We start from the raw sequence: 23645 nt of genomic DNA, 5'->3' as shown, positions 1-23645 counted from the left end.
GATTCTTGGCAGAGGTGATGTGAGGCTTGTGTTTTCAGATGGCTCACAGCTTATGCTCCATGATGTCAGGCATGTGCCTGAGATCAAGAAGAATCTGCTTTCTACTGGACAGCTTGATGATGCTGATTATGTTACCACATTTGGTTGTGGAAAGTGGAAAATTAGTAAGGGCTCACTGGTTGTTGCCAGAGGCTCTAAGGTGGACACTCTTTACTTCATGCATGCAGGTGTTTGTCACCATGCTAATGTAAATGCAACCGAGCTGCCGGAAATCTCTATGTGGCATAGCCAGTTGGGACACATGAGTGTCAAAGGAATGGAGCAATTGTCTCGTTTGGGTTACTTGCCTTCTCTAAAGTTTTCAAGTTTTCACTTTTGTGAGCATTGTATATATGGTAGGCAACTACAGTGCCCCCACAAGAAAGCTCTTGGACAGAAAGATGCTCAGTTAGAGCTTGTGCATACAGATGTATGTGAGATGCCTCAGCTTTCTTTGGGAGGGGCAAAATACTTTGTATCTTTTATAGATGATGCCACACGCAAGGTGTGGGTTTATCCTCTTCGCTTGAAGAGTGATACATTCTCAGTGTTTGAGAAGTTTGTTGCTCTTGTTGAGAATCAAACTGGCAAAACACTGAAGGCTTTGCGTTCCGACAATGGTGGAGAGTATATGTCCAAACAGTTTCAGGACTTTTGTGATGCTAAAGGCATCAAGAGGGAGCTCTCTACTCCTTATGATCCTCCACAAAACGGGACAGCAGAGAGGATGAACAGGACCATTCAGGAGAAGGTCCGTTCTATGTTGTCACATGCTGCATTACCTCATGGTTTTTGGGCTGAAGCTGTTATGACAGCCGTTCACCTTATAAACAGGTCACCTAACACGAGGCTTGGTGGGAAAGTGCCAGAGGAAGTATGGACAGGGAAGCCTCCGTCATACAAGCACTTGAGAGTATTTGGTTGTGTTGCGTACGTGCACATACGCAGGGAAATGCGCACCAAACTTGATCCTAAGTCTCACAAATGCATATTCCTAGGATATGGTGACAGAGGTGAAATGGGGTATAGACTTTGGGATCCCATAAATAGAAAGATTATACGCAACAATGATGTCATTTTTGATGAAACATGCATGTATAAGGAGCCTGCAAGGCAACAGGAGCCTGGCAGAGTCATCTTTGATGATGATGGACATCATGGACAACAACCAAGGGCTGTAAATCAGCCATTACAGCAGGAAAACCAGCCCTTAAATGGTGCTGAAAATGGTCCAAATGGACAGCCAGAGATGGCAGAAGATATCCCTATGGATATACCACAGATAGAGGAAATAGCGGGCATGATTTTTCAGCCCTATGGCATGGAACAAGAGCCACCAATGGGTGATATGCAGGCTGGACAGCAACCTGCAAATGATGGTCATTGGGTACGGAGGTCCACTAGACCCTCCAGACCCCTGACAGGTTTGTTCCAGGGGTTGACTATTTGATGCTTACTGACTGTGGGGAGCCCTCATGTTATAAGGAGGCTTTACAGAGGGCAGACAAGGCTCTTTGGGAGCGTGCCATGAAGTCAGAGATGGATTCTCTGCATAAAAATGGAACTTGGAAGTTGGTGCATTTGCCTGCAGGCAAGAAGGTTTTGCCATGCAAGTGGGTTTACAAGCTCAAAGTTTGTCATGTGCATCAGCAATGCCATGGACCTTCTCAAGGCTAGATCCAGAAGAGGCAGACAGATAAAAGACTAGGAACCAGATAGAGTCAGACTGTGGAGCACAAGATGCAGTAGTGGACAGGTTGGACTTGGAGAAGCACCAGGGAGCAGTCGGCTGAGGACAGAAGCTGTCGGCTGAACCAGGAAGAAGGCGCATGAAGTCGGCTGATTTAATAAGCATTTAATGCTTTTAGAACTGGCCGACCAGCAGTCGGCCAGTTTCCAGCAGTTCCCACATTGTCCAAGACACATATAAAAGGGGCTCAAGTGCTCATGAATTATTGATTCACTCCCACTAGGGGTGTGGGTCACCAGGAGGTCCCATAGGGGACAGATTTAGGAGTTAACAACCTTTTATGAAGGCAGCCCATGGCTGAACAGATTTGTACCTTTTTTGTACATAGTATATACTGAAATTCCAGCACTTCTCACTCTCTCTCTCTACTCTCTCTCTACCTGCGTTTTTGCATCATGGTGCGTTTTTGCATCAGGAGGTCTTCAAGAGTGTTTAGGGCTGAAAGAAGACTACCCAGAGCTTCCGCGCGTTACATTGGTATCAGAGCATCAGGCTCAGCAAAGCTAATCACTGATTCAGTCCCATATGATGGTGTACAGGTCCAAGGTACAGGAAAGTACACGGATTCGAAGCCCAAGGCGGGAACACAGATCGGGAAGAACTCCCAGGAGGTTTGTTGGTGGTGTTCCACAGTGCCAGATGGGGATGGCAGTTCCGTGAGCCAGATGGGTTCTAAGGGAACGGTCCCAAGGGAGGTTGATCCTCCAAGGGTGATGTGAGAGTGCCAGACTCAGTTCCAGGAACGAAGACCAAGACGGTGTTCAGAGTCAGGGCAAGGAAAGGATTGTGGACTAGAGGAAGACCAGATGCATAGATCTTCATCAGAGACAGAGTGGTTTGGAGAACAGATCGGATTTTCAGAGAAAAAGTTTGCCAGGGATGGATGATGACAGAGGGACTTCGGAACAGGATTGGGATGATGACAGTCATCCAAGAGCAGGTTGGATTCCCGTCATCAAGTTTAGCAGAGGGGGATGTCATGTGCATCACAGATGCCATGGACATTTCTAGGGCTAGATCCAGAAGAGGCAAGCAGATAAAGAAAGAGGGCAGCCAAGTGCTGTACAGATTTGTACCTTTTTTGTACATAGTATATACTGAAATTCCAGCACTTCTCACTCTCTCTCTCTCTCTCTCTCTCTCTCTCTCTACCTGCGTTTTTGCATCATGGTGCGTTTTGCATCAGGAGGTCTTCAAGAGTGTTTAGGGCTGAAAGAAGACTACCCAGAGCTTCCGCGCGTTACATTGGTATCAGAGCATCAGGCTCAGCAAAGCTAAACACTGATTCAGTCCCATATGATGGTGTACAGGTCCAAGGTACAGGAAAGTACACGGATTCGAAGCCCAGGGCGGGAACACAGATCGGGAAGAACTCCCAGGAGGTTTGTTGGTGGTGTTCCACAGTGCCAGATGGGGATGGCAGTTCCGTGAGCCAGATGGGTTCTAAGGGAACGGTCCCAAGGGAGGTTGATCCTCCAAGGGTGATGTGAGAGTGCCAGACTCAGTTCCAGGAACGAAGACCAAGACGGTGTTCAGAGTCAGGGCAGGAATGGATTGTGGACTAGAGGAAGACCCGATGCATAGATCTTCATCAGAGACTGAGTGGTTTGGAGAACAGAACGGATTTTCAGAGAAAAAAGGTTTGCCAGGGATGGAAGATGACAGAGGGACTTCGGAACAAGATTGGGATGATGACAGTCATCCAAGAGCAGGTTGGATTCCCGTCATCAAGTTTAGCAGAGGGGGATGTCATGTGCATCAGCAATGCCATGGACCTTCTCAAGGCTAGATCCAGAAGAGGCAGACAGATAAAAGACTAGGAACCAGATAGAGTCAGACTGTGGAGCACAAGATGCAGTAGTGGACAGGTTGGACTTGGAGAAGCACCAGGGAGCAGTCGGCTGAGGACAGAAGCTGTCGGCTGAACCAGGAAGAAGGCGCATGAAGTCGGCTGATTTAATAAGCATTTAATGCTTTTAGAACTGGCCGACCAGCAGTCGGCCAGTTTCCAGCAGTTCCCACATTGTCCAAGACACATATAAAAGGGGCTCAAGTGCTCATGAATTATTGATTCACTCCCACTAGGGGTGTGGGTCACCAGGAGGTCCCATAGGGGACAGATTTAGGAGTTAACAACCTTTTATGAAGGCAGCCCATGGCTGAACAGATTTGTACCTTTTTTGTACATAGTATATACTGAAATTCCAGCACTTCTCACTCTCTCTCTCTACTCTCTCTCTACCTGCGTTTTTGCATCATGGTGCGTTTTTGCATCAGGAGGTCTTCAAGAGTGTTTAGGGCTGAAAGATGACTACCCAGAGCTTCCGCGCGTTACAAAGTTGCACCAGATGCAAAGCCAAGATACAAAGCCAGGTTAGTGGCTAAGGGCTTCAAGCAGGAATATGGTGTGGACTTTGATGAGATCTTCTCTCCAGTGGTCAAAATGACCACACTTAGAGCTGTGTTGGCTTTGGTTGCGCATGATGATCTGGACTTGATTCAGATGGATGTGAAGATTGCTTTTCTTCACGGTGATCTCCATGAGGAGATATATATAAAAAAGCCAGAGGGTTATGCAGTAAGTGGAAAGGAGAAGCTTGTATGCAAGCTGAAAAAGAGTCTTTATGGGCTCAAACAGGCACCAAGGGAATGGTATCATAAATTTGATACATTCATGAAATCCCAGAAATTCAGGAGAAGTGACATAGATCACTGCTTGTACACCAAGAAAGCTTTGGATGGCAGTCTATTGATCCTCATCTTGTATGTTGATGATATGTTGATTGCCGGGAAATCTCGTAAGGAGATGGATACCTTGAAGCAGAGGCTGCATCAAACCTTTGATATGAAGGATTTGGGTGATGCAAATCACATCTTGGGTATGCGGATACTTCGGGACAGAAATCAGCATGTGTTGTATTTGTCTCAGAAGGAATACATTGGCAAAGTTTTGCAGAGGTTCAATATGGATGGGGGGAAGAAGACTAGTACTCCTTTGCCTCCATATGTGAAACTCAGTGCTATGGACAGCCCACAGTCAGATAGAGACAGGGCTGATATGGCCAAGATTCCGTATGCTTCAGCTTGTGGCAGTCTCATGTATGCCATGGTTGCTACTAGGCCGGACATTGCATTTGCAGTGGGAGTGGTTTCTAGATACATGGCCAACCCTGGCAAGAAGCATTGGGAAGCAGTGAAAGGTGTCATGAGATACCTGAAGGGCACACAGGATATGTGCATTTGCTTTGGCAAACAGGATGCATTAGTGCATGGTTACACGGACTCGGATTATGCCGGTCATCCAGATAACCGGAAGTCTACTACCGGTTATGTGTTTACATTCACAGGAGGTGCTGTGTCATGGATATCCAGGATGCAGAAGTGTACTGCCTTATCTACTAGAGAGGCCGAGTATATTGCAGCCACAGAGGCTTGCAAGGAGGCATTATGGCTATCTCGGTTAGTGGTTGATTTGGGCTATACAAGGGATATTCCATTGTTGCATTGTGATAGTCAGAGTGCCATCCAGTTGGCAAAGAACCCTGTCTTTCATGCAAAGACGAAGCATGTGGATGTGAAGTATCACTTCATCAGAGAGGTGATAGAGAACAAGCAAATTCAGCTTGTTAAGATTCATACGGATGACAACCCGGCTGATCTGTTGACAAAGAGTTTGCCTCCGGAGCGGTTTGCTCATTGCAGACACTTGATGGGCATTGGATGAGGCCATTTTCAGCCTTGATATGGTCTTGTATATTATCATGTACATGCTGATTTTTTCTTCTCCTTCATTTAAGGGCACTTTGCCTTTAAGTGGGAGGTTGTTGGGGTAAAGGCACTATGCCCACCCTTATAGTGTGTACAAGCCCATAAGTTATAGTACATAGTACACTTAGTACTTTTAATGTACTAAGTGCACTATGTGTACTAGTGCAATATACATGTGTGATAGGGGAGTCACACACTCATGCCTCATGAGTTGACTTATCCCACAACTCTCTCTCTCTCTCTCTCTTGCTTCTCTGTTTATGTCTCCCACATTAACCTAACCCTAATTCTGTTTGTCCCACACAGAGCGCACCCGTTCTCCAGGGCCGCGTTTTCCATCTCCTTCTTCCTCTCCTTCAGTATCCCAGATTCCAAATCCTCTACAAAGGGACCCTCTCACAGGGTCACGACCGCAACGAAGTTCTTTGCTCGAGTTGCAGATGCGTGCATTGGAGATTCGACAACGGAAAGATGAAGCCATGCGATGCGTGGAACATGAGCGTTACCTTGCAGCTTTGAACGCCAGATTGACACCAACGGCGCCCTCGAATCATTTTCCCAAGAAAATGAACTTCAGTAAGTATAATGGTAAACTCGACCCCACAACTCTTTATTCATGGTTGCATCAGTTTGAAGCTTACTTTGCCGCAGTTAGAAAGACAGATACTGACAAAGTAATCTTAGTCAGTTGGTACTTGGAAGGTGAGGCCATTCCTTGGTGGACCCAATGGGCTCATGCCCACACCAGATTAGGTATGGCAACTTATGTGTGGGATGAGTTTGTCCGCGACCTTAAGCAGCGGTTTCTACCGCCCCATTACCTTGAGTGACTCAAAGACGAGTTCAAGGGAGCGCTTCAGAACGCGCTGGCAAAGTGCCTATGACAGAATGTCTACTAGTTGGGATATTTTTAGAGGTAAAGATTATGGAAGAACCCATCTCTTAGATTGGGACATGTGGCAAGAAAGTGGATCAAAGTGAGACAAGTGGCCTCACACTTGTCACTCCAGCTATTGTGTGGCTCCCCACTTGTCATCATAGCCTTCTCTTTCCATTTTCACTCATGGGAGCCCCAAATCTATAAATTGGAGCCCTCTCTCTTCATTAATAGAGGCTCTCTTGTTGCACACTAGCCTCTACCACTGTTAGAGGTTGCCCTAATGATGGCTACTCTCTTTCTCTCTCTCTTGAAGACTACCCATGAAGAATACCGACTGTTGGGGACTGTTTTGGAGGCTTCCATCGCGAAGAAATACTGAAGGCAAGGGTATTTAATCATTTATTATGATTTCTAGCCATTGTACTTGTTGTACCAACCATTGTAGCTGCTATACCAGCCACTGTACTAGTTGTACCAGCCATTGTACTTGTACTTCTTGTACCAACCATTGTACTTGTACTTGTTGTACCAGCCATTGTATCGATTGTACCAGCCACTTGTACTTGTACCGGTTGAATGGAGAGTTGTATTTACTGTACCAGCTCTATTGCATGAAGACCTATGGTTTTTGGGGAAGAATCAGTACCCACACGGAGATATATGGATTATGATATCTAGACTTTTGAGACTGTTTTGTCTCACCCATTTATTTGGAACATGGATTTATTTATTTATTAAGCCATATTAGAATCACTATCTCCCCATACAAAGGCCAAGAGGTTCACTGTTCATCTCACCATGCATGTGGATTCATGTTGGGATTGTGAGAGGGCAATTCAATGAACACTCCACCATACACGTGGATTTGTGTTGCGATTGTGGAGTGAGTGTTTCATTGTTTCCACACCATGCTTGTTGATCAGAGTTGGGATTGTATGGGAGAACATGGGAACTGTTGGGATTGGGAGAAAGGATTGCCAGAACTATGGAGAACTAGCTTTTCTGTCACCATGGTTTGTGCTCTTGAATGACACTAGTTTGTGTGCATAGCACATGTTTCTGTGCGAGGCACTAGTTTCTTGTGCATGGCACTTATTTAAGTGTCTTAGCACCTGGTTGGTGATTTTCATTGGCATTGATATTAGTGATTGAGACACAATTGGCTCTTGTGCCTGTGTCTAGCATATCTTCCATGGAATTCTCGCCCATTTATTTTGGGACATGCTTTTGATATTGGTATTATGGAGACTTATTTAGTCTCACCCATTTCTTTGGGACATGGATTCTTCCGTTATATTGGATTTTTGAGATTGTCTCATCTCGCCCACTTGATGGGACATGATTATATCGACATATGGCTTCAAGCTTAAAGTTGCGGACAACTTTTAAGAAGCTGGGGAGGATGTCACCAACTTGGACATTTCCCAGTATGAAAGGGGTTTGGTGGACTCCAGGATGTCTAAATATTTGGAAAGTACAAGGTTTGGGAATGAGGGATTATCCTGGAATACAAAGGACCACACTCCTAAAATTTAGGAGCGTTGCTATTTTTGGCCCCACTCCGATGGAGATTCTGTTCGCGTCATTACATCTATCTCTTAGATTGGGACATGTGGCAAGAAAGTGGATCAAAGTGAGACAAGTGGCCTCACACTTGTTAGAAAGGGGATCAAAGTGAGACAAGTGGTCTCACACTTGTCACTCTAGCTATTGTGTGTCTCTCCACTTGTCATCATAGCCTTCTCTTTCCATTTTCACTCATGGGAGCCCCAAATCTATAAATTGGAGCCCTCTCTTCATTAATAGAGGCTCTCTTGCTGCACACTAGCCTCTACCACCGTTGCAGGCTGCCCTAATGATGGCTACTCTCTTTCTCTCTCTCTCTCTTGAAGGCTGCTCATGAAGAATATTGGCTGTTGGGGACTGTTTTGGAGGCTTCCATCGTGAAGAAATACTGAAGGCAAGGATATTTAATCATTTATTATGATTTCTAGCCATTGTATTTGTTGTACCAATCCTTGTACCTGTTGTACCACCCACTATATTGGCTGTACCAATCCTTGTACTTGTTGTACCAACCATTGTACCGGTTGTACCAACCATTGTACCTGTTGTACCAACCACTGTACTTGTTGTACCGGTTGAATGGAGAGTTGTATTTGATGTACCAGCTCTATTGCATGAAGACCCGTGGTTTTTGGGGAAGAATCAGTACCCACACGGAGGTATATGGATTATATTGTTGGCTCAGCATTTCTACAACCTGTGTTCCGGCTTGGTAGCCTCGTGTTGGGCTGTGTTATGGCATTTGTATATGGATAATCCGGCATCTCCCCTAGGGAGAGTAAGGCCCGCAAAGCATGTACATGATATTATTCTCCTTGGGTAATAAAATACTCCAAGGGGGGGGGGGGGGGGGTCAGCCCATTCCGGCCTCTATGCGGTGTCACATGTGCAAGCTCCATTTTTAGCATTTGTGGATGTTTTGTCCAGCTTTTATGTTTTATGCAAAGTGATGATGGATATGTATTAAGGTTGTGGCCATGTTTAAATGTTTTAATATGCATTGATGGTATCAACAAGTGTGTCAAAGGCCCTAGTCCCCCGGGCACCCGCGAGTTACAGACTTTGTCACGAATTTGCCTCCCAGTCCGGGTAAGCGTAATACTCAGTGCTTAACTATAGTTGATAGATTTAGCAAATTTGTTATGATTATTCCATGCAAGGCCAATGTGACCGTCGAGGATGTTGCCCAGTTGTTCATTCGGCATTGGTACCTGATTGGTGGGATTCCTAGGACTATAGTGTCAGAATGAGATGCCAAGTTTACCAATCATTTTTTAAGGACATTGTTTGATAACTTTGGTACTAAATTGAATTTTTCCAATGCATATCACCCACAGACAGATGGCCACACGAAAATCTACAACTAATTGGTCTTTGATGTACTGAAGTGTTATGTCCACAATCAGCAAGGTAAGTGGGAATCATATTTGCCTTTAGTTCAAGCTGTTTTAATGATTCTTTTTCTTCAACTATTGGCAGGACTCCATATGAGGCAGCGTTTGGAAGACTATTCCAGTCGCTATTGACGGGGACCTCGTCTTTAGTACCTGAAGCAAACAGAGTGACAGAGCCTTACCGAGAGATTTTAGAGTCAGTAAAAGACAGGTTGGCTAAAGCGCAAGAGGCCTACACTTGACAGGCCAATAAAGACGGAAGGAATATAAAGTTTTCGGAAGGGGATTGGGTTTATCTTCGGATTATGAAGCAAAGGTTGAAACATGTGGGCAAGCGATGCCCAAAGTTGTCTTTCAGGAGCTTCGGACCTTTTTCCATCCAGAGAAAGATTAACGAGGTTTCAATGAAGTTGAAGCTACCTCCGAGTTGGACTATGCACGATGTGTTTCACGTCAGTTGGTTAAAGCCATATGCAGGTCCGATCCCTTCAGAAGTTAAAGACGAGGCAGAACCAGATATTATTGATGAAGCTGAAGTTATGGTTCCAGAATAGATCCTTTTGCACCGTTTCAAGCATGGCTCAGGCTGAAGGCAAAGACAGTTCCTCACGAAGTATCAAGACCGAGGGACCCACGAAGCGGTATGGCTTGACAAAGTTTTTTGACGACTATCCGGCGTTATTGACGGATTATTATTGGCGTTATTGACAGATTATCCAAAGGTGCGGGACCTGGGATGGAAAACTGGTCCCATGTGAGCCCAGTCCGGGATGAGTCAGCCAGGGTTCCATTCCAGTCATTCGAGGTCAGGTGTGCATTGTCTTGCACATGAGTCCAAGGTCAGGTGTGCATTGTCCTGCACATGAAATAGTGCCAGTCCGCGCTGTGAGTCCCCCTCTGGAATGATGTCAATGGTTTTGGGTATCTGGTATGATACTGGATTCTAGAACAATGTGTAGATAGTTAGGGTTTGCATATAGGAAAGGGGCCAGCCCATAGGGCTACCCCAAGGATACATGTGGGCATGGGGAAAGTGTAAGACAACCCCCATAAGGGCCAGAAAGGCCCTGGCTGTACCCACTAGCCATGGGATAGCCATAGGAGTGATATAGACAGCCCTAGGGCTCTTGGACAGGTGGCCGACTAGTCACACAGCCCCCAAGGGACTATAATCCAAATGTGGGGCAGCCCAACAGCCAGGCTTGAGACATCTGGTGGCCAGCATTTATTGTAGGCATGCGCATTATTTTCTGAGCATTGAAGTTACTGATCCTCCCCGAAGCTTCCGCATGTTACAAGATGTCACCATCCACGAACAAAGTGATATTGTATCTCTATGTGCTTGGTCCGAGCATGGAAGACCGAGTTCCGAGCAATAGCGATACAGCTCTGGTTATCTCCCTGGATGACCGTGAGCTCCTTCTATGGAAACCAAATCTCGCCAAGCAACCTCCTTAGCCACTCAACCTCGCAAGCAGCACCACAAGTGGCCCGGTACTCTGCCTCTGTCTCTTGCTGCTCCATGAAACAGCTCTTGAGCCGAGGGTAAAACTGTAGCTTGATGTAGATTGTATGCAGCAAACTGTCTTGTGGTAAAAGCACAGTTTATGACCAACTATTCCCCTTTCTTTATGGTGCAGCTGATTCAGTCCACCAGTGGGGGAGAGAGAGAGAGAGAGAGAGAGAGAGAGAGAGAATCCCCTTCGCTTCAGTCCACTGGGTGGGAAAGAGAAAGAGAGAGACGATCTCTTCGCTTAAATTCATCAATGAGATAGAGAGAAAGCATCACTTCGCTTCAATCCTTTGGATGAGAGAGAGATAGGAATCAGGATCCCTTCGCTTCAGTTCACCTATGAGAAAGAGAAAGAGAACGTCGAATGCTTCTGGCTACCTGTGAGAGAAAAAGAACTTCGAAGGTCTCGAGCCACCTGTGAGAAAGCATTGCTCGTTTTTGGCCACCTGTGAGAGAAAAAAGAACTTCGAATGCTTCGGCCCACCTACGTATGAGAGGGATTCGCTTTTGCTTGGTCTACCAAAAGAGAGCAAGAGCCCGAGTCTAAAGCGAGCCGGCTGTCCTTCCCCCACGTCGACCACCATGCTGTAAGCATGCAATAGCTCCAGAAGTTACCCACATGGCCATCGAAGCCCTTCATTTATTTTATTTTAAATACCACAAGCCCTCATACATGATATTGTGTCCATCAAGTCCTCTTACAAATGACTTAAATGTTTGTGTGCCCATTGGGGTGTTCACACCCATTTTTAATGTGGGTGTGAACACTCCATTTTATAAAACTTAACTAAGTTTTAAACATGGGTTTTGGGACTTTCAATGGCCAATTTCGACACCTACAAAAAGCCAATTCACTAATCAACAAGCAAAGGCATCCACACAGCCTCGTAGCTAGTAATTTTGGGCGCCCCAGCGCCACGAGACCGGACATAAGCAAGCATGAAAACAAGTCATAAATCTAATAAATCTTTTATTTCCGCATACACATAAAATGAAATGCATATGCAAACATCTTTGGAAATCCCCCGTTCTCAAGCCATGTATCTCACCTAGGAATCTAGTCATACTAGATGACCTCGAGAACCAGTGTTCCTAGTCATACTGGTCACACCTCCACACTGCACTGCAAGAAGTGCTACTGATCATATCAACAAAGTTCCCATCCTTTTGGAAAAACGAGTCCATTGTTAGAAGTCATCTCCTGTCTAGTTTTATACACCAGGGCCTTTGTTGTGGGTGTGCCCGCCCTTATGAGGTGTTTTCCCATTTTTCCCCACACTCCGTATTTTTCCCCTATTTTTTCCCATTTTTCTGAGGCTTGGGAGGGCTGCCAGGTGATGCCAGGAGCACTCTGAAGCTGGCCGACTGCATCTGTAGCAGTCGTGGGCTGTCAGAGTGCTGGCCGACTGGATTTGATCAGTCGTGGGCACCAGATGCTGGCCGACTGCTGTTTTTCAGCAGTCGTGGGTTTTGTCCAGTCGTGGGCCTCTTCCAGTGCTGGCCGACTGCCCTCTAGGGGAGTATATATAGCTCCTCAGCCCCCATACCTCATTTGTATCATATTCGGGATCTTCTTGTGTATATCAGAGCAGAGTTACACGCCTACATCTCTCCCTTTTTGTGCTGTTTTTTCTGCCTGCGTTTTTGCTCTTGTGTTCCCAGATTTGGTCATCATCTCCACTGCATATTCTGACATGGTATCAGAGCCTAGGCTCTAGATAGGTCTTGGGATTTGTGTGAGCAAGAGGGGGCTGTTTTGTGGCTGATTGGTGGACTGTTTTGGACTGTTCGGGAAGAGGAGAAGCAAGAGGAAGGCGGGCTGATTTGCTGGACAGCCACTTGCAGGTATCAGTTCTTCTTTGTTCCCACCCACCCACCCTTTTCAGAGTACATCCCCGCTATGGCAGATCTGTTTGAGATGGCCGAGAGACATGTGAAGATCCCGACACTCCCCACGTTCCCGGTGGACCGTCAGTTGGACGGGAGCAACTACGGCATATGGAAGGTGATGATGGAATCCGTTCTGGAGTCCTACGATCTCGCCGATTTCGTCGTTGTTGGTGTTCCACGGCCGGAAGTAGAGGAAGGGGAGTTACCGTCAAACCGAAAGGACCGGGAGGCCCAGACGCAGATGTGGGATCGCGTCAACGCCAGGGTCCGTTCGTTTATTTTCCTCAATTGCACACCACAGGTAATTAATCATGTAAAGCACATGACGCTGGCCAGAGGTATATGGCAGCACTTGGCTTCTCTGTACAACAGGGTATCGCCCATGAAGAGGATTTCTTTGGAAGTACAGATGCGGGTTATGAGCCCTGCAAAGTCGTCGACGATGCGGGAGCATATTAACAAGCTGCAGGCTCTTCAGCAGGAAGTTCTCCAGGCTGGGAAGGAGATATCATCAGAGGACATGGCCATCACGTTGCTGTCACATTTGCCCTCTTCGTACTCAGCATTCTACTCGTCGTTGATTACCAGTGGCAGGCTCAGCACCATCACGTGGGAGGAGCTTGTGCCCATGGTCTTGGACCAAGAGGAACGATTCACGAACCCTCCTCAGGGTGGAGGTTCGGAGGCCTTTACTGGCCAACGGTCGAAAGGCCGTAACTCGGGCAAGGGGAAGGCTTCATCGGAGAAGTCTTCTGAGAAGATGTCCGACGCTGACCGCGAGAAACTGAAGGCAGAGAGGACCTGTAATGATTGTGGCGAGAAAGGCCACTACTGGAGGCAGTGTCCCAAGCGGAAGACCGAGAAGGGTGAAGACTCCTCAACAATCACGAAGACTCCGGCTTTTGTGCACCTGGAGGTGATGGACACCGATGCTTCATTTTCTTCAGGCAGGGAGGAGATTGGAGGACTCTCCGCAATGGATACTCGGGAGTGGATTCTCGATAGTGGTGCTTCCAGGCACATGACTCCTTCCCGTTCCGGTTTACAGGATCTCTGCATGGTTTCTGGTCATATTCTTACTGGGGATACGTCCACTATCCCAGTTCACAGTGAGGGCAGGATGGAGATAGTTCCCGATGGCAGAGGGGGGAAGCATTCCTCCCAGGTGTTGTATGTTCCGGCACTTGGTTTTCATCTGTTGTCAGTGCATCAGGTTTGCAAGACTGGCATACGGGTGGAGTTTGATGAGCATTTTGTTGCTCTCCGGGACAAAGCAACAGGCCAAGTGGTTTGGGAAGGTGGAGTGGAGAATGGAGTTTACAGGCTTTCAGCACTCTCTCTCCCAGGTCCTCAGGATTGTGATGAGTGGCAGTTTAGTAATGGCTACTCAAGTGTGGATACGCTGCAGGTACGGGCTTTCCGAGACCAGGTGGTGGATAGCTTACCAGTAGATGGCAGCAGTTGGCAGGAACTTTCCAGTACTGAGGTTGGTAGTTCTTGTGTTCGTGAGTCAGAGGAAGCTGAACAGGTCACTTATGCTCTGATGTCTCGTCGTGTTCGGGACATAGAACTTCCAGTAGTTGAGGATGTTCTTTCCACGGGAACCTTTCGGAAAGCTAGGCAGGTGACAGGTGACTACTTGCAGAAGGAGGTGGTTTCTCCAGGCTTTGTGGTTCCGGATTCAGAGGGGGTGGTTGACAGGTTTCAGAAGGCCTTGCGTGGTCTTCAGAAGGTTTCCAGGACCTGCTTGTGCACCGTAACAGGTGTTGATCCTTGTGAGCAGTGTGATGTCTCTGTGATTCAGAAGCTGTATGGTTCATGGATCTGGTTGATGGACACCGGATTGGACGGGAGCTTCCTGATGAGGCAGCTGAGCTCTTGGTTGCAGATGTCTCTTTGTGAGGCAGGATTGCGTTTCCTGTGGTTTCTGCGGCATGCGAAGGATCATGGACTCTTGTACACAGGAGGGGGATTGTTGGATGGAGTCCGACTCCACGGTTGGAGTGACTCGGTTTGGGGAGGAGATCCGGACACGAGGAGATCTACTTATGCCCGAGGAGCAGTTTTACGGAGCATGAGGAGGTTACATTGCAGGTTTGGGCTTCCACTGAAGGAACCCTTGGTCATCCAGAGGCACTTTGTTCGTGAACAGATTGTTGCTGATGACATCTTGCTGGAGTTCTGTTCGACGGAGGACAGTACGGTGGACCTCTTCACGAAGTCGCTCTCAGGATTTGCTCAGGCGGCACCCCAGCTCCCAGTGGTTGGTTACACAGCCAGGAGCTGAGAGGGGGTGTTAGAAGTCATCTCCTGCCTAGTTTTATACACCAGGGCCTTTGTTGTGGGTGTGCCCGCCCTTATGAGGTGTTTTCCCATTTTTCCCCACACTCCGTATTTTTTTCCTATTTTTTCCCATTTTTCTGAGGCTTGGGAGGGCTGCCAGGTGATGCCAGGAGCACTCTGAAGCTGGCCGACTGCATCTGTAGCAGTCGTGGGCTGTCAGAGTGCTGGCCGACTGGATTTGATCAGTCGTGGGCACCAGATGCTGGCCGACTGCTGTTTTTCAGCAGTCGTGGGTTTTGTCCAATCGTGGGCCTCTTCCAGTGCTGGCCGACTGCCCTCTAGGGGAGTATATATAGCTCCTCAGCCCCCATACCTCATTTGTATCATATTCGGGATCTTCTTGTGTATATCAGAGCAGAGTTACACGCCTACATCTCTCTCTTTTTGTGCTGTTTTTTCTGCCTGCGTTTTTGCTCTTGTGTTCCCAGATTTGGTCATCATCTCCGCTGCATATTCTGACATCCATGTCACGGGACTACTGATCGTATCAACAAAGCCCAAATACTAGACATTCCGAGGGTGATTCACCAGTCAAACCGGTGTCCAAATGCATAGAAAGATCCAGTGAGAATCCATCTTTGCATTTATTTAAGGATACCTAGTTGTTCAGGGAGCCAAATGGTGACACTTCTCGTCTCGGAGACCCCTTCACTTACAACTAAGGTGTGTTTTCCTCCTGGCTGCTGGTCGTCATGGTTCGTGACAACATTGAGGTCCACTAAGAGGAGATGGAGATCCGCTGCTGAAAGAGATCAACTAAGGGTGGTGTAACTATTTGGCCCTCCTAGGTCTATTTCACATGATAGACCCTTGCCCGGACACCAGACAGGTGGAAGAAGGTATGGGGACAGGGTCCATAAGGTTTGCTCAAGAAAAAGCACCAATCTTTGTCAAAAAGCAAGAAAAAACAAAAAGTCAAAAAAGGTTGACCGCGAGCCAAGGGCAGCACTAGCAAGAGAAGACTGAGCCGGACCAAAAAGCTAAAAGCTGTGTTTTCAAAAAGCACCTCCACGACCGAAAAGCAAGGCCATGAAGTTAGAAAAGCAAAGTTAAAGAACTTTGACAAGAGTGAGTATTATAAAGTGGAAAGCAAACGGAAAAAGGCAAAATCAAAAGCTTGGTTAAGCTTTTGGTAAAAAGTAGATCCCTCTTCAGATATAAAAAGACTTGAACCTCTCTTGTGGCATCATGAAAGAGATCGTCGAGTGTGTGTGAACATCATTATGATCATGGAGAACTTCTTCGCCATCAACACCTTCTCCAACTTGCTTTTCAGATGTACAATTAGCCCTAGACTTGTATGGGCATATGCATGGGCGATACGGACACATGTATGGAGCTGTACGGACATGTGCGAAGCTATACGGGCTGAAGATTTCAAAAACCCTAAAACTGATCCAAAAATTTCTTTTTGGAGGTTTTTATCACTCGAAAACCATTAAAACAAGTTTTATATCAGTTCCTTGCCAGAAAGAGCTTTTCCATGGTTTTCTTCATCGACAAGGCTCTAGGAGTTATGGAGATTACTCATGGGATGAGCAAGTGATTCTTGGACTTGGACTTGGACTTGGACTTGGACTTGGACTTGGACTTGGACTTGGACTTGGACTTGGACTTGGACTTGGACTTGGACTTGGACTTGGACTTGGACTTGGACTTGGACTTGGACTTGGACTTGGACTTGGACTTGGACTTGGACTTGGACTTGGACTTGGACTTGGACTTGGACTTGGACTTGGACTTGGACTTGGACTTGGACTTGGACTTGGACTTGGACTTGGACTTGGACTTGGACTTGGACTTGGACTTGGACTTGGACTTGGACTTGGACTTGGACTTGGACTTGGACTTGGACTTGGACTTGGACTTGGACTTGGACTTGGACTTGGACTTGGACTTGGACTTGGACTTGGACTTGGACTTGGACTTGGACTTGGACTTGGACTTGGACTTGGACTTGGACTTGGACTTGGACTTGGACTTGGACTTGGACTTGGACTTGGACTTGGACTTGGACTTGGACTTGGACTTGGACTTGGACTTGGACTTGGACTTGGACTTGGACTTGGACTTGGACTTGGACTTGGACTTGGACTTGGACTTGGACTTGGACTTGGACTTGGACTTGGACTTGGACTTGGACTTGGACTTGGACTTGGACTTGGACTTGGACTTGGACTTGGACTTGGACTTGGACTTGGACTTGGACTTGGACTTGGACTTGGACTTGGACTTGGACTTGGACTTGGACTTGGACTTGGACTTGGACTTGGACTTGGACTTGGACTTGGACTTGGACTTGGACTTGGACTTGGACTTGGACTTGGACTTGGACTTGGACTTGGACTTGGACTTGGACTTGGACTTGGACTTGGACTTGGACTTGGACTTGGACTTGGACTTGGACTTGGACTTGGACTTGGACTTGGACTTGGACTTGGACTTGGACTTGGACTTGGACTTGGACTTGGACTTGGACTTGGACTTGGACTTGGACTTGGACTTGGACTTGGACTTGGACTTGGACTTGGACTTGGATATTGGATCTGGTACTAGCCCGGTGAGAGATTCTTGTGGGTCATCCCCGTGGTGTGCTCGGCATCAGAGATCTCATGCCTCAACACCAACTTCGATCGACTAAGGAATTCTACATCAGCATATTTGTTTGCTTTTGTATTCATTGTTGTATTGATCCTGGCCAATGTGCCTGTGGATTGTTCCTAAATAAATTCCTAAAAGGAGGCGGGGCATATTCCCCGCTCAGTGTGGTGTACTGTAGTCTAGTCTGTGCAAGATCCCTATTCCCTTCTCTCCCTTCTCTCTCTCTATCATTATATCTTGGACACGTGGTTGAATCTATCACGGCACGCCCCGCTAGGCTTACATCTAGGCGTGAAGGGGAACCAGATGCAGTCAAAAGCCCAAGAAAACACATCGTCAAAAAGAGAGGAAGTGAAAGGGAAGCACTTCGGAGGGGATAAGATCTCGGTGGCCACAGGCTGGTCTCGACATCTTGTGGCCTGAAAGGGGCAACACAACCAATGGAGACCACAGCAGAGAGTGGCTTGAGGCAGATGCAAGGGGTGAATGGAAAGGTCCCAGCTGATCCAAGGAAGCAAGGCTCAAAGGCCGGAACAAAATACGGCTATGCAATTGCCAAAGAGTCACCAGTTTCAAACTAACTGCATCCTCACAATGGTGGATATGTTGAGCAAGAAGACACCCCTCATTAGCAACAGACACCCATCATATTCCATATTGACAGCACAGTACTGGTTAGAGATTGCTCAAATGGTTTTTTCTAGATCTTAAAGAATTCAGCTGTTAAGAAAACCGGATCAGTTTACAAAATTTCTCCTCCATTTAGTGGGCCTTACCTCAAAATGTAACCTAGAAACTAAATTTAGCACCAAGGGTGAGGATTCATCCTATCTTTCATGTTAGTACACTGAAAGAGGTGTTGGGGGCTGGTAATAGTCTTGTTTTGAATGATGAAATTGTTCGATTAAAGATCTAACTCAATATGTTCCAAAAGAGCCAGAATTGATTCTGGACTATCATGGGAGGGCACTCAGGAACAGGAGTGTTCCAGAAATGCTAATCAAGTGGAAGGATTGTACGAAAGATGATAGTTCTTGGGAGACTCTGGAGTCCTTTAATAAGCAGTTCCCGGACTTTCTTTCGAGTACCTTCTCCATTAAATGACTATAGCGTCTAGTTTAAAGAAGGGAGTAAGTTATGGCCTCAAAGACCATAACATAATTGAAAATATAACCAAGACAAGGCTTACACTGATGGTTGGCCCTAGAAAGGGGCACTGATTTATGGACACATGGTGTGGGATAGTGTAAACGATCTATTTATTAACAGTTGTGCTTTAATTCCAGCCAAATCATGTACGATGGAGTCATTAGCTCATAAGTTGGCATCCCAGACAGGGACTTCCTAGGGATCAGACCCAAGCAAGGCCTTGACCTTGGCTTTAGCCAAACACTTGGACAGTGGGCTCTGGTGGTGGTATGGGACACCGGTAGTTGGGGGATGACCTGTCCATCACTTTACCAATTGGTTTGTGTGTGTGAGTTTGTCTTGCAAGAGCTTCTTGGAGTAAGAAACTAGACATAAACCTAGGGTGTCATCGCACAGAGTAGTCTCTAGTCACGATGGTATTATCAATCTCTATATTTGAGCCTTAAACCAACTTACCTGGTCATCCAATAACTGATGCTATACTTAGCCTAATGCCTCTATTAACCACTACCTAGGTTAAGTAGCCCCAAGCTAGTCGTCTCAACCTAAACCACGCTAAAGATGTAACGTTCCTATTGACAAAGGAAAACTGGACACAAAAAGACTTCAACTCCCGCTGGACATAAAAAGACTTCTGGTGGTCGGATGTATTGAAGAGGGATTCAAAATTGATCGCACACTATTCATTGAAGCAAGCAAATACGGTTGAGAATCAATGCTCCCTCTTCATACCGACCATTTGCTAGCTCATATTTGTAAGGCCTCCCATTATAGGGAGAAGAAGCCATATTTAACCACACTCCTAATTCATCAAAATAGATGCCCACTCCCTCCACTTCCTTAAGAAGGTAGCAGAGTGGCTGTTTTGCATAAGAGAAAGCACTCTGCTCACATCAACCTCAACAGAGGAAACCTTTCCATAAAGCCAGCCACTTCTATCTTTTACAAGCTAGAGACGGAGTGCACAAGCATGCATAAAAATCCACCTTTATGGACCGGAGATCCTAGAGTAAAACTCAAGAATAGAATCCAAGCTCTTTAAAAATGGAGTGCAGACATTGACAATGATTAAAAGAAAAAAGTGACAATTTCAAAGCACCCGCTCTTGTACCTTCCTGAATGTCAGAAAGAGTCCAATAGCTAGACAAGAAACTGCTTCCAGTTCTGGTTCTGTGATAATGATCAAAGAAGCAAAAAATGTGCGTAATTACCCAAATGGATCCTGAGAAAGTGCAAGAGAATTAGTAGCAATTTCAGCAACCAGGTGTTGTTGCTGCACCCCTGAGGCAAAATCCACACAACGCTGCAGTACACAGCATCCATGCCGATGTGAAGCGATCTCCACACAATGAGATGCAGCCGCATCAAATATAAACTGCTCAGTCAATCACCAAACAGAATCACTTGTTATCAAAAGAGACCTTAATGCCCAACATAAAGGTCAGCAACAATCAAAGTTAAACATGAAAGGAAAAAACAAGAAGAGACCACTCATGCCTTAATTAAGTACATAGAAGTCATCTTTATTACCTGCCTGTCCTCATTACTGAGCCGTTGCAAACATCTCTGCACCACGTGGTTTCCATTTAAATCCTTAATCAGGGTCACAACACCTCCCTTCAGAGATGAGATCACCATAGATATTTGCTCAGGAGTCTGCAATGTCTCGATTAGCTTTTGAACAGCTCGAGTGCTGGCAAAAACACAAAACAAGCATAGAGTAACAATTTCAACTCCATTACGGAGTACAAATCAAAGTATTGGGATTTACCTGCGAATTTCTTGACATTTTCAAAGCATGATTTACACTCACCCGTGCATATTCAATGAGATGTCTACAAGATCATCATTCTTGGTTACAGCCTCAAGAATGGCAGTACGATGATCTTCACTGCAAGCATCTAAAAGTTTCTGCACAAGATAGTTTCCAAAAGGATCTGTCATTAGCTCCACTATGTGGTTCTTAATCTCCTGAAATATCTTTTCCACATCCTCTGGTTTTGCTTCATCGAACTTCCTTTGCAAAAAGCGGCAGCCGTGTTGGTCTTTGGCTATATTTAATATCCTGCCCTCAAGGTCATCCAGATTTGTTAACTTCATAAGCTGCTGCGAAGACTGTGTTCCATCATCATCTAGAACCAAGAGACCATTGAAATTGGCTCTCTCCCCTCCAGGTAAAATAGCGTCAGCATTGGCTACACTATGGCCCACCTTCAGAGCATCCTTGTTCCTCCTTCCAGCTGACGTAGCAGCCAAACCTTCATAACTCCCGTTGCTCTGCACCCTCCGTCGCTGTAGAATTTGATTTGGTGAAAATGTACCAAGCCTCTCGTCTGGCCCTGCCCCTGCCAAGGCCTCCTTTAGAGAAGACATGGCAGTGCCACTTTCTTGATAATTTCGTGGATGCAAGAAGGGACAGGTATTTCCCCGACTACAATGTCCTTGAGTATAAAACTTACAGTAATTGCCATACCCTGTCAAGGCATTCTGAAAGGCCGGAAACATGGCACCAGCTTGATATTGAGCGTCTCCGGAAGCAGCGCATGTTGAATATTTTATTGATCTAAGAGGGACTTCAACCTGATTATGCAGGCTTGCATTCAAAGCAGAGTGCAGACGTAACTTCTCCTCCATAGCTTGCCGTGCAAGCTCCAACTTCTGCTGTTGTATGTAAGCCACCAGCTGACCATCATATTGCAGCTCTTGTGGACCCGCAATGAAGCCATTTCCATAAAGGTCCATGCCGCGTACACTTCTGCAAGCAGACTGCCTTGATGGTGCTAAAGGCAATACAGGGGAATCTCCAAATTCAACAATAGGAGCATGCTGAGGCACAAAATAAGGCAAATCTGAACTATTTGTATGCGAAGAGGGATTCCAATCAAAGCCCTGCTGTCTTACTTTTTCTGCTCTAGAGGCTAATGTTTGCATATCGGGGCCTTGCTGTCTCGCTAGATTTTCAGCTCTAAAGGCTAATGTCTGCTCATCACCAGGAAAAGGGGTTCCATTACAGAAAATGTTACTGCTAGGAGACGCGTTCATCCTAGGGGATGCAGAATGATTCAATAGCAATGCTTGGGAAGACGCCACACAAGGATTCAGCAGTGATGCTTCCGGAAAAGAAACAGAATGATGCAACATTGATGATTGAGGGGAAGAAACAGAGGGATTATTCACCATGGATGCAACAGAGGGACTTCTCACCATAGATGCATTAGAGCGATTATTCATCACGGAAGCAACATAGGGATTCAACATTGAGAAATCTTGAAGCATGTTGCCAGCGCTGTTATTGTATGCATTTCGTTTATCAAGCAACGAGTGCAAAGAATTGGAATCGGTTTGGTGCAAGCTCAAGTTAGCCAGGGCAGTGCGTACCATGGATTCATCATCACCGTGGAAGCGGTTGCCCTGGACAGCTTGGAAGTGCTGTTGTTTCTGCTGCTGGGGTAGGGCCTGGGGTATGCGAGGGAGCATGCTAGGGCTGCGACTAGGGTTAGGGTTAGGGTTAGGGTTAGAGATAGGGTCAGGATTAAAGTTAGGGATCTCTGATGAAGCGGAAACATGGAGGTTTGGGACGCAGGAATCGGAGAAACTAGTGGGGAGCTTCTTGACGGAAGAGGCATCAGAAAAATCAACTTGGCCGGGCATCGATCCCTGCACAGCTCCCTGGAAGCTGTCGAAATGCGGGGGCGCAGAGGTAGCGCGGGGGATTTCGCCAAGCAGCATCTCGATCTCTTCATCAGGGTCCATGGCCAAAAAAAAAAAGCAATAAAAGCAAAAGCAGAAGCAGAGGAAGAAGAAGAAAGCTAAAACAGCACAGAAGAGAAGAAGATGAAAAAAGCCCTACGCCATAGCCGGGAAGCTTGTTTCACCTCCACATCTACCTAGAGAAATATCTGCGGCCATCTCTTGAAGGATCTGCTAGCCAGGAGGAACAAAACCCGCCAGTTTAGTGCCGCCGCCATCGCCAGGGAAGCTAGGCAGACGCCGACTGCATGCCGCGGCGTTTTTCCTCCCTTCTTGCTACTTTTTCTGCTGTTTTTTTTTTTGCCTCTTGCTTTTCTTCTTCAGCTCACAGGAAGACAAAGGAAGCTCTTCAAAAACTGTTCACAGCTGATGCATTTTCTTCATCTTTCTGCAAAGCTTTTTCTTCTGTTTTCTGCTTGAAGACGGCGATGGAGGAGACAGAGGCCAGAGCTCATGAGAGAGTAAGCAGAAAGAGGAGAGGAGGCTGGGTTGGCGAGACCCCTTCCTCTAAACTGTTGTTGTTGTTGTGTGTATTGCTCCTCTCCTAAGTAGGTAAATGAATGAAAAAAGAGACTTCCCCTTGGTACTCCTATTCCCCTTGGTTCTCTGTTTTTCCCCAAATTTAATACCCCCCTAAAACCCCATGTCTTGAAATAGCCTTTGCTTATCGTGGAGCTTACGTTTTTACATGTGTGCATTTCAATTAAATTTGGAATTTACGTTGCATTTCAATCTAAATGGGAAAGATAAGACTATACATAATCACATCTAATCTAATAGGATTTAAATGAAAACTCAAAGATGACGGTTGATCATAATGAGCACAAGCGATCTAATCACACAATAGAGCTCATTGGTCGCTAAGGCTTGTTTAGAACCACGATGAACTTACCCCAAGCTATGAACCTCCAACCACAATGGACTTACCCCAAGTTATTCATTCAATCACAACAAAGAGGCTAGCAATTTTCTCTTATGTGTACGTTCATGTGACTAAATCAA

At 46.3% G+C, this 23645-nt stretch overlaps 1 protein-coding gene across 1 annotated transcript in view; it reads right to left on the bottom strand.

Annotated features, from left to right (window-relative positions):
* LOC147605826 (uncharacterized) overlaps positions 1–23232 on the bottom strand; it is a 48333-nt gene extending 25101 nt beyond the window's left edge. The window contains exons 1-3 of the mRNA XM_086792315.1: positions 20707–23232; positions 20424–20586; positions 20105–20268 (exon numbers count right to left, since the gene is read on the bottom strand). Of these exons, the coding sequence (XP_086648441.1) occupies positions 20105–20268; positions 20424–20586; positions 20707–22646 (2267 nt within the window). The 5' untranslated portion in view covers positions 22647–23232. The remainder of the gene's footprint in view (positions 1–20104; positions 20269–20423; positions 20587–20706) is intronic.
* Positions 23233–23645: the final 413 nt, after the last annotated feature.

Source organism: Cibotium barometz, chromosome 58 (assembly GCF_041138505.1).
Source record: "Cibotium barometz isolate CiBa-2024 chromosome 58, ASM4113850v1, whole genome shotgun sequence".
NCBI classification, from domain to species: domain Eukaryota; kingdom Viridiplantae; phylum Streptophyta; class Polypodiopsida; order Cyatheales; family Cibotiaceae; genus Cibotium; species Cibotium barometz.
Note: the sequence above shows the minus strand (reverse complement) of the source record. Positions and strands in the feature narration are given on the sequence as shown.